The sequence below is a fragment of the Balaenoptera acutorostrata genome, chromosome 8 (genome assembly GCF_949987535.1).
Source record: "Balaenoptera acutorostrata chromosome 8, mBalAcu1.1, whole genome shotgun sequence".
NCBI classification, from domain to species: Eukaryota; Metazoa; Chordata; class Mammalia; order Artiodactyla; family Balaenopteridae; genus Balaenoptera; species Balaenoptera acutorostrata.
The window spans coordinates 37,756,070-37,767,842 of record NC_080071.1 but is presented as its reverse complement, the minus strand read 5'-3'; the positions used below and the strand labels follow the sequence as shown (position 1 = coordinate 37,767,842).

The 11,773-nt window shown below is 43.2% G+C and overlaps 1 protein-coding gene across 3 annotated transcripts in view; it reads left to right on the top strand.

The window, feature by feature from the left end:
* The first annotated feature begins 2,254 nt into the window (after window positions 1-2,254).
* Window positions 2,255-11,773, top strand: part of NFE2L2 (NFE2 like bZIP transcription factor 2) — a 35,613-nt gene continuing 26,094 nt past the window's right edge. The window contains exon 1 of one of the 3 annotated variants that reach the window (XM_007190418.3): window positions 2,255-2,486. In XM_007190418.3, coding sequence (XP_007190480.2) covers window positions 2,442-2,486 — 45 coding nt within the window. In that variant the 5' untranslated portion in view covers window positions 2,255-2,441. Of the gene's footprint in view, window positions 2,487-3,075; window positions 3,095-3,493; window positions 3,637-11,773 lie in introns of those variants that run through there. The other 2 variants (XM_057550997.1, XM_007190419.2) reach the window with 2 other exon arrangements.

The window sequence follows — 11,773 nt, the reverse complement described above, 5'->3', positions numbered from 1 at the left end:
ACAAGGGTTAGTAGAATGTAAAACTAGTTGAGAGAAAAAATAAAATAGCAAGGAGAGCCTGGCAGTAAAAGAACTCCCATGGCACCAGGACAAGAGAGAAAAGCCAGCATTCTCCTGGAACTTCTCAATGCATAGTATCTGTGTCCTCATAGCACAATATATAAGTTTAGAGGGCAAGGCCTAGGTTCTCACATGAATATGATCTTACTTCAGAATTCTGCAAAGACCAGGAACCTCCTTGACGTGGGTGGTCTGAGACTGGGGTTCCCTGTTCTTATGCTGAGCCACCATTCAATGCCGAACAGCTTTTCCTTAGCTGTTTCCTTTATTTTTCTTAAACATGTTCAGACTCTTATCATATTGTCCTCCTCCCTTTGAAAATAGGTACTCTGCAGGTGCCTGAAATAATATACTCCCAGTAATTGCAGTTTTGCAAAAGTAGAGTTTATTTCATTCAGTCTAAACTCAATGGAAATTTGTTGCCTAACAAGGAAATACCAAACACTTTATAAACTCCCGGAGGGCAGCAACGATGTCGTATGTGACTTTGTTATCTCCTGCCTCTTGGGCTCACTGTCTACCTTCTCGGATGTACTAATTTTAATAAGTAACTTGAATTGTTAACAATATACTCTTGTGCCCTTCTATGACGCAGAAATGTCATTTCATTTTGTCTTCGCATGTTTCATGTCAAGTTCATTGTAAATCATTTCTCCTGAGCTTGTTGTTAGCCTGCAGATCATTTTGTAGGCTTTTCACATAACAGCTGAAAGAGTTTAATTCAACTTGAAGAAACTTACTTCATTTACAATCAATTAATTTGGGCTTCACTTACCTTAAGGAATATTCGAACATGTAAATTTACAGATAAATCCTGGGAGTGTCAAATTATGCAACCAAGGGAAAGTAAGTTCTTTGCAGCTTTGGGGGCATTGGTCGACTGTAGTCAGGCTTTTTTTTTTTTTTGGGCGTCAGGTTTTTGAATGAAATAGTAAAACCGGTGCCAGGAACTGTCTACTTCACCTGGTTTTGCATAATTCCAAGAAGTTAGAAACTGAAAACCAGGCTTGTTAAAGAGTTAGAAAGATTGCTATTGCATAAGAGAAAAAAGCAAAACCAAACCATTTATCTACTCTCTTTTAAATCATAAGATTTCACAATATTCCTGTTTTCAAGTACTTGAAGTTTTCTCTGGGCAATGATTAATTTTTAAATAATTGTTTTTAATGTGGAACGTAATACATACTCATCGTAGATTTAAAACATACTTAAAGTAACAAAGAGAAAGATAAAAATCATTCATGATCCTAAAACCATTAATATTTTGAGGAACGACTTTTTTTTTTTTTTTTTGGGGGGGAACGACTTTTAATTTTTTTTCTAGGTACATGTTTTCACAGAACGGGTCCACACTACAGTTTTATAACTTGGTCTTTTGGATTTTTATTTTAAAAATTATATCGTGAGTACGTGAAAAGAAAACTTACGAGGATTATGACATGTAGTAGCATCGCACGGTGTTAGAGGACGCCATCTGTGGTGTGGCGTGTACGGTCTGGCGGGAAAAGAACGCTCCGGGTGGGCAACATCGACCACTCTCCGACCAAAAGAGACTTCATTTGCCCTCGGCGACTAGAGCCTGGCGAGAGTGCAAGGCGTGGGAGTAAGTGGAGGGCGTTCAGGGTGACCGCGAGCACAAACTCCCCGCGCGGTCCTTATTTCCCCCGGGCAAGTCCCACTGGCCCAAGCCCCGGAGGGGAGCCGGGGAGAGAGGGCAGCGCGCGGTGCGCTCGGCCTGGGTCCCAGCCTCCGGCCCCCGCCCCCGGGACTGGCGCCACTCTCGGGCGGTGGGGTGAGATAAAGCGGGGCAAGGTTCTGCAAGTCCAAATCAGGGAAGCGCAGCTCCGATACCAGCGCCTCTACGGGTTCTCCAGGCGTGTTTGTTCCAACTGTTTAAACTTTCAAAGCACCCGCACCCCAGCGACCTTCGGCAAACAACTCTTAATCCCGCGGGCGGAGAGCGTTGGCTGTATTTGCGGGGAGGGTAAATTGAGAGCGGGGGAGCGGGGACCTAACGCGACCCTCCTCCCGGCATCCCGCCCGCGGCCGCCCACTGCTACCCCCTCCCGCGGCCCTTTCCCGCCCCAGGACCGCCAGCTTCTTGCGTCAGCCGGAGCGGGGGTGGGGGATTTTCGGAAGCTCAGCCCGCGCGGCCGGCGGGGGAAGGAAGGGCCTGGGCTCTTGCCCCGCCCTCGGGGGTCGGGAGGCGGAGCCGGGCAAGAGCCCGGCCGGCGAGTCGGGCCGAGTCGCGGAGAAGCTAGTTTCTAGGATCCTAGAGAAGCCGCCGCCGCCGCCGCCAGTACTGCCCTCTCTGCACCGCGCCTCGGCAGCCGGGACAGGGCCGCCGTCGGGGAGCCTCAGAGCACCGTCCCTAGCTCAGCATGATGGACTTGGAGCTGCCGCCGCCGGGACTGCCGTCCCAGCAGGTGGTGCCAGGACGGGGGCGGGGGCGCGAGGGAGCCGCGGCCTGGGAGGGACAGCCGCAGCTGGCCTCTCTTCCCGTCTGTGGCCTGAGCCGGGACTGCTGCGGCCGCGCGCGCACCAGAGCCGCTGCGCTTGCGCTGGGGCCGGGGGAGGGGAGCTGGGACCAGAGGGCTTGCGAGGGTTTTGGGGACGCGGCCGGGTGGTGGGACTGACAGCGCGCCCGCAGCCCCCGAGGGAGACTGTGTTGGGGTTGGGGGGCTACGCCCTCGCGCGTGGGGCGAAGGGCGTCTTTAACCACGCCCCGGGCCGCTGGAGCCCCGGCCGGGCCCCCTCCCGAATTTGAGCGGCCCGGAGGCAGCAGGGCAGGAGGGGGCGGACGCTGGCGGTCTGAGCCGGCGCGGCCCGGCCCTTCCGGGACTGTGCGGCTCCCCTGCCTCGGAACCGGCAAAAATGTGCCTAGTCACGGGGCCGCTCTCGGGGGAACTGAGGTCTCCTTTGGGCTGGGAGCCGGAGCCCCTCCTCTGCCGCTGCCCCTCGGCCCATGACCTCCGCGGGCGCGGGCTGCGGCGCCCTCACTCCGCTGGGCCGTCTGAGGGTGCTCCTGTGCAAAGTAATCGATCGGTCCATCCATGGGATCTCCCTTAGGCAGCTTGGCGAGAATGCCCAGTCCCCAGGGTGGGGGCGGGAGGAGATCATAAAGTGCCCAGCGCGCTAGGCTGCCCCGACGTACAGCGACCGAACCCCGCCCCGCGCGCCCCCTCGCGCCGAGGGAAAGGTTCGGGTTCGGAGACCGGGAGTTTTCCCCGTGCAACACGCCGGGAAGTGGCGGCGGGGCAGTGGACTCTGAGGTCAGAGGCGGCTGCGCCCCCGGCCTCTCGATCCCGGCGTGGTGCCTCCCGGGGGCGCACGCCGCAAGCGTGGCCTCGGCCGCCGTGACAGTGGCCGGTTGGCTGTCACGGCGGCCCTCAGTTGGCCCTTTCCTGCTTTATAGCGTGCAAACCTTGCCGCGCCGGGGCCAAGGGACAAGTTGGAGCTGTTGATCTGTTGCGCAATTGTTATTTTCCCCCGGGCGGCTTTGTTTTTGGATTTAGCGTTTCGGAATTGTAATTCCAAAATGTGTAAGGCAGGATATTCTGTTCTGTGCTGTCAAGGGTAAGAGTTTCGAGTGTAGATTAGAATTTCTGTTGTTTTTAGACTGTTAACTACTTTTTGTTCTTTCATATCTTGATTCTCCCTTGGGTGCTTTATATAGTTTTCCTTTTCTGTTTGAGAATTTTCCTCGATTTCTTATTTTGTTGCTTCATTTGCGAGGGCAGAGGGTGGGACAGCTGTGTTTCATAAGGCTTTACTAACAAGTTCTGTAAATTGTCACAAATGTGAAAACAAGTTTCTGTATATACTTTGTAGGGACTTTTAAAGGAGTAGATATTTTTATTTCCAATTTTTGTGTGTGAATGGGTTCTTTGGAAAAATATTTGGTTCAAGGAAATGTGTAACTTATTAGGAACGCTAAATACATTTATGCTCTGGAACGTCACGTTTTAGACTAATCCTGAAGATCTAAAGTAAGGTTTTGAGTTATTGACAATGTACTAATTGTGCCTTTTTTTTTTTTTTTCTTTAAAGCTGTATGTCTTGAACTTTCCCCTAGTAATGATTAGGATTGGATTCCCCCTTCCCACTAGTATGAAGGAGTAAATTGTGCTTTCCGATTTAGCTGCTGTTCAAGACTAATCCTTATAGCCATTTCTTTAATACTCTGTATGACCCAAAGACATATAATGCTAATAGACTTTAGTTTTCCTAGATTCAGGAATGTAGCCTAAAGTGTTATTAAAAATTTTTTTTCTTTCTTTACTGTGTGATTTAAGATTCCATCTATACTGCTTTCTCTTTTAAATGTGAATTTTCCAATTACGTTTGTTAAGGTAACTGCTTTTCCACCTTTTGTAATCAGACGTCAGTTTGCATATTTGAAGACTATAAAAAAATGGAGTAAAATTTGGAATCAATTTCATGCCTATAACTATGATTCATATTAAATCTTTGTAGTCCAGAAAGATTTGAAGAGTTAAAAGTGGATTCTCACCTTTTGTCAAAGAAACACCAGGTGTGAAGTGGTACTGGGATACAGTTTTTCACCCTCTGTGCGGAGGAGGTGTTGATGAATAGCAATAAAGAGAGTTTTATATTCTTTATTTCCAGTAGCTGGAAGGAACCATCCATTACTCTTTTCAAGGGTGTCTTGGAGAAAGTATTTTTGTATATGAGGGATGAAGTTGATCTTGGACTAGACCAATGAGATAACTTTTAAAGAAAAATAGGACAGGTTTCTCATCTCCTGAATCAATGTTGAGCAAAGAACAACTTGACTTTTTAGATATTTGAAAAAAATCTCTTGATAGATTGTGAAAGATTGTAGGAGGGTAAATACATAAGTCACATAAGTCTGCATTAACAATAACTTGGGCCATTTGGGACTCTTTCTTTCTTGTTAACTTGGGTTTTTATAAACAATGCGGGGGGAAAAAAACCTCAAAACCCGACTTTCTTCAGGATAACCAGGAAGAATTGAAAGCCAGATACATTAGTTTTCTTTCTTTATTTTTATTCAGAATGAATTATACTTACAGAGCTGCATGAAGAAAAGAACCCTCTGTGGACTATAAGCACATTTTTTTTCTGGGAATTTTCTCTCTATTGGCTGAACACATTTAAAGGGGATTTTGCATAAATAATGTTTCCTCTTTGATTTTTCCTTGATCTGTGGTTAACTCGTCACTGTAAACTCTTGGGCTCAGGAAGAGTTCGGCACTAACATGGTCATAGATGAGTTATTGAGTATTTCCTTGTGTGCGAGGCAGCATGATAATTGCTTCACGTGCATAATTTCACAGTAACCCCATGGGAAATACTGTTATCTCCAGTTTCTAGGCGAGGAAAGAGGCGTACAGCCGCCCCGAGTTCTGGTTAAAGTGACCCAACTACTGAGTGACAAAGGTGGGATTCAAACCTATGTAGTCTGACTCCAAACCTAGGTAGAATGACTCCACTTCCAAACTGGACCAGGACTAGTTAAACTTTAAACAGGAGGAAACTCTTACACTTTAAAAAGTGGATAAATTGAGAAAAACTCAGAGAAGGACAGGCAGGGATTTAAAAGGTTAATCTCTGCACCTTTTCTAGTTATCAAGAAATATAATAACTTTATATTTTGTGTTTGTGAGAGGGGAGGTGGACCTTGAGTACAGTGAAGGTAAATACAACCTATCAATTGGACTTAACACATGGAGGTCTTTTAAGCAAGTTGCACAGGCCTAGCGGGGTTTAATTTAGAGAGGCAGGACTATTTCTTAATATAATAATAGTTTTTAAAATTCTTGGTATTTCATCAGTGTCCGAGATTCTGCCTCACATTTTTCAGGGACTCTTTCCCTTTTTCTTAATTAAAACTCTTAGTTCCTGGAGTCTTTGTTTAACTTTATTTGCCTTGTTAGTTGGTACATTCTCCTGGTCCGTTGGCTCTTTTTTATTTTTTTAACATCTTTATTAGAGTATAGTTGCTTTACAATGTTGTGTTAGTTTCTGCTGTATAACAAAGTGATTCCGCTATATGTATACATATATCCCCATATCCCCTCCCTCTTGCGTCTCCCGCCCACCCTCCCTATCCCACCTCTCTAGGTGGTCACAAAGCACAGAGCTGATCTCCCTATGCTATGCAGCTGCTTCCCACTAGCTATCTATTTTACATTTGGTAGTGTAGATATGTCAATGCTACTCTCTCCCTTCGTCCCAGCTTACCATTCCCTCTCCCCGTGTCCTCAAGTCTATTCTCTACATCTCCATCTTTCTTCCTGTTCTGCCCCTAGGTTCATTAGAACCATTTTTTTTTTTAGAGTCCATATATATGTGTTAGCATACAGTATTTGTTTTTCTCTCTCTGACTTACTTCACTCTGTAACACAGATTCTAGGTCCATCCACCTCACTACAAATAACTCAATTTCATTTCTCTTCATGGCTGAGTAATATTCCATTGTATATATGTGCCACATCTTCTTTATCCATTCATCTGTCAATGGACACTTAGATTGCTTCCATGTCCTGGCTATTGTAAATAGTGCTGTAATGAACATTGTGGTACATGACTTTTTGAATTATGGTTTTCTCAGGGTATATGCCCAGTATTGGGATTGCTGGGTCATATGGTAGTTCTATTTTTAGGTTTCTAAGGAACCGCCATACTGTTCTCCATAGTGGCTGTATCAGTTTACATTCCCACCAACAGTGCAAGAGGGTTCCCTTTTCTCCACACCCTTTCCAGCATTTATTGTTTGTAGATTTTTTGATGATGGCCATTCTGACTGGTGTGAGGTGATACCTCATTGTAGTTTTGATTTGCATTTCTCTAATGATTAGTGATGCTGAGCATCTTTTCATGTGTTTGTTGGCAATCTGTATATCTTCTTTGGAGAAATGTCTATTTACGTCTTCTGCCCATTTTTGGATTGGGTTGTTGTTTTTTTGATATTGAGCTGCATGAGCTGCTTGTATATTTTGGAGATTAATCCTTTGTCAGTTGCTTCGTTTGCATATATTTTCTCCTATTCTGAGTGTTGTCTTTTTTATGGTTTCCTTTGCTGTGCAAAAGCTTTTAAATTTCATTAGGTCCCATTTGTTTATTTTTGTTTTTATTTCCATTTCTCTAGGAGATGGGTCACAAAGGATCTTGCTGTGATTTATGTCATAGAGTGTTCTGCCTATGTTTTCCTCTGAGAGTTTTATAGTGTCTGGCATTACATTTAGGTCTTTAATCCACTGTGAGTTTATTTTTATGTATGGTGTTAGGGAGTGTTGTAATTTCATTCTTCTACATGTAGCTGTCCAGTTTTCCCAGCACCACTTATTGAAAAGGCTGTCTTTTCTCCATTGTATATTCTTGCCTCTTTTATCAAAGATAAGGTGGCCATATGTGCGTGGGTTTATCTCTGGGCTTTCTATCCTGTACCATTGATCTATATTTCTGTTTTTGTGCCAGTACCATACTGTCTTGATTACTGTAGCTTTGTAGTATAGTCTGAAGTCAGGGAGCCTGATTCCTCCAGCTCCATTTTTCTTTCTCAAGATTGCTTTGGCTTTTTGGGGTCTTTTGTGTTTATATACAAATTGTGCAATTTTTTGTTCTAGTTCTGTGAAAAATGCCATTGGTAATTTGATAGGGATTGCATTGAATCTGTAGAATGCTTTGGGTAGTATAGTCATTTTCACAATATTGATTCTTCCAATCCAAGAACATGGTATATGTCTCCATCTGTTTGTATCATCTTTGATTTCTTTCATCAGTGTCTTATAGTTTTCTGCATACAGGTCTTTTGTCTCCTTAGGTAGGTTTATTCCTAGGTATTTTATTCTTTGTGTTGCAGTGGTAAGTGGGAGTATTTCCTTAATTTCTCTTTCAGATTTTTCATCATTAGTGTATAGGAATGCAAGAGATTTCTGTGCATTAATTTTGTATCCTGCTCCTCTACCAAATTCATTGATTAGTTCTAGTAGTTTTCTGGTAGCCTCTTTAGGATTCTTTATGTATAGTATCATGTTATCTGCAAACAGTGACATTGGCTCTTTTTATTTTGAAATAGTGTTCAAAAATAAGTTTGGTAGTGAAGATGTTTACGTATATGGTAAAGAGTGGGACAGACAGGGTTAAACCTGGTTGAAGGAAAGTGGGAAAAATGGGGAGAATTTGAGTTGAAAACAGCTAGTAGAAACCTGTTGGCTCAAATTAAACACTAATCTCCTGTTCTGGCATTTCTGATTTGAAGCAAGCACAAGGGCTCAGGTCTGTCTAATTGAAGCTTTCTTGGGGTTTTGAGAACAGTACATTTCAAAATTAAATACTTTATTTCTTAGTCCTTATTATTAAACAAATTGTTTTCAGAATTATTGTCTTATTTGTCTGAGTTAAGGATGCTGCAGGATTTTTTAGGTTTCAGTGGATGATTTGCCTAAAAGTTGGTCTGACTAATCCCAGGGTATTTAACAGTGGTCAAGCCGCTTCTGAAAGTTTGCTGGAATCTCTTGTTGCACACCAGGGTATAGCAGGACAGATTTACAGATTTAGTATTTACTAAATACTAAATACTAAATTTACTAAATTCAACCTGCTTCCTTCACCAATGGCTATATGTTTAAGTTTACTCTAAAATGGAGAACAGAGTTTATATTTTGATAATAAGATTTATAGGAGTTTTAAAAATGTAATTACCACCTGCTTTTAAATATGCTCTAACAAACATTTATTAAAGAGGTTCTAAGATACAGGCCAAGCCTTCTTTCATTGATAATGGTATGTTTTCTGGAAATGAAAGCAAAACATATGTTCAAATGTATAACGTTCCCAAAAAGTGTTAGAAAAATACAAATGGTGTTCTTACACTAACTTTCCCCGCCAAGACAAAACAAGATTGCTAAACAAAATCCTATCTTGCCTAAAGTAGGAATTTTCTCTGGGTTAGCCCCTTCCACAGTAAACACTTTTTAACTATTGGTACGAAGAATTTTAGGAACACCGAGGATAGGAAGCACTTGAACCTATCGTTTTTATGGCATATGTCCTGTAACACCTGTGTATCACAGAGCCTTATATATGAAAATCTTCCTCTGTGTGTGAGCATGTAAGTTTATTTGGCCCAAACTCTGGTAGAAGTGAAGACAAACCCGGGACGTAAGAAGTATTTAGAGCACCAAATTCATTTTTCAAAGACCCTGTTGATAATTGAGAGTCACTGTAATCCATCAACAGCCTGTATTCTGTTTTTTTAGTTGTTGTTTATTTTCTTGGCCATGCCGCAAGGCTTGCTGGGATCTTCCCTGACCAGGGATTGAACCCAGGCCATGGCAGTGAAAGCCCAGAATCCTAACCACTAGACCATCAGGAAACTCCCAACAGCCTGTATCCTGAAGGATTAAAAAAATTCCCTGGCAATGCTAAGTTAGTCATTCTGTTTCTCACAAACTTGGAAATTGAAACTTTGGGGCCTTTGATATCGGCAGCATACTGATGAGATCCAAACTCTCCATTGCTTTTCTTCAATCAGAGAAGAATGATTGGGTAAGAAAAGAAAACTATCAGATCATTTTGGCTTTGAAGCCTTCTTCTGAACTTAGAGTTTTTATTTTCTGCATTAGGCAATTCTCTAATTGCTTTTTAAAATCTCTGATACTTGTCTTATGTATGTATCTATGTTTTTTTCCTCTACAGCTAGACTGTAAGTTCCTTGAGAGCTGGGCATAGAATTTATATTTCTCTCCTCTTTAAACAGCTTTATGAGATGTAATCCGCATACTATACAGTCCACTCATTTAAAATGGACAGTTCAGTGACTGAGTGTATTCAGAGTAGTACAACCATCATCACAATCAATTTTAGAACATTTTCATCACCCGGAAAAGAAACCCCATATCCATTAGTAGTCACACCCCATTTCCCCCAAACTCCCTTAGTTCCTGGTAAGCACTCATTATTCTCTCTCTCTGTGGATTTGTCTCCTGGATATTTCATATAAATGGAATCATAGCATGTGTGGTTCTCTGTGGCTGGCTTCTTTCACTTAACATGTTTACACAGTTTGACCATATTGTAGCATATATCAGGACTTTGTACTTATTGCCAAATACTATTCCATTATATGGATACACCACATTTTATTTACCCACTTATCAGTTCATGGACATTTGGGTTGTTTCTACTTTATGTGTATATTTTTGTTCCCTGTGGTAATGGTTCTTAAAATTCACTGTATATTAGAGTCACCATCAGTATTTAAAATACTGATGCCCAGGCCTTATCACCTCATTACATTAAAATCTCTGGGGGTGGGACCCAGGCATCAATATCTTTTCAGGCTTTGGAAGGAATTCCTTTGTGCAATTAGGTTTGAGAACCAGTACCCTAGAGAAGCTGGCACAGTGCTTGGTACCCATGAAAGGTATTTATATTTGTATAGTGATTTAGAAAATCTGGTTAGGATGTTGCTTAATTCATGAAAGGAAGTGTTTTTATATTTGATCACTGACCCTCACAGCCTTACGATTAATACCTAAATCTGGGAAATGTGTTTAAGATGCCTGGTGAATGTTCGAAATTCAATAAGTATAATTTGAGCTCTTTAATCCCTCATGGAGATTTGGGTGATAATTTTATTATCAAAAGGTTTTCCCCAGGTGGGTTAGTAGAAGTGTGTTTGGTCAGGAGTGTGGCGAGTGATAACCTGCAGCGTAGATTATTTGGCAATCACATAGAAAAGGCAGTGAGGACCAATGCAGGGCACTGGGGAGGTTGGAGAGCCTGGAGGCCAGGACCCAACACTGCCTCCTAGAGGAAGCTCTGAGCTCTGCATCCCTGGGCCTCTATCTTCCTCCATTAAAAAACAAAAAACTTACACCTACAAGGCCACTTTTAGCAACTCAGCTTTTTGATTCTCTGTATATGCTTGGTAAAGTCAACTTTATATTCTGACCACAGTAGTTATCGTTTGTACTTACCTGGATGGTTTCTGGTTTACACTTTGGAAACTGGGGCTAACTTCTGAATTGTTTGCGAGTGTGTGTGTGTGTCGTGCAGCACACTCGAGGGTTTGGTTCAGGGCCTTCTGAAGCTGCCTCAGCCCTGCCTTGCAGACAGGGTGGGAACAGGGCCAGCAGGGCGTGGGTGCCCCGAGCCAGCCGTGACCTCTCTCCAGTGTTGCCAGGCCCCTCTTTGTGTGGCCCAGGTCCAGTCTTCCCCCGGCCATCACCTGATGGGGGGGTACCTTTAGTCTGCCCTCGGGAAGCTGCCTGCTTTTCTAATTCTAGTCATCAGTAGTTTGAAATTCTTTTAACCTGTCCCTCCTATTACTGTTTTAAGATTTAAAAAACAGTCCTGTTCTTTCGCTTGTTTTGTGCTGAATGATGTACCTACATGTTTAAAGTACCTTAAAACAGAAGGATTTTGGTGTTAACGGTATTTTGCAGTGCATACTTGTATTTCAGTGAATCATTCTTCGCATTAAATGCCCTTCCCCTTTCCTGGATGTAGCCGATTTTGGGGTGGGTTAGTGTCCACCCCCAATTCTGTTTGGGAGGCAGGGACAGTATTAACTGTATGTAAGGGGCCTGCTGCTAAACGGTATAGAAATTTGCTTTACTCCAGACTTGACAGTCTTGTGTGTGCTCTGCTTCAGCACAGAATTGTATGGATTACATGGATGCAGAACCCAGCCTATCCCCCCGGCAATTCCAAGGGATTA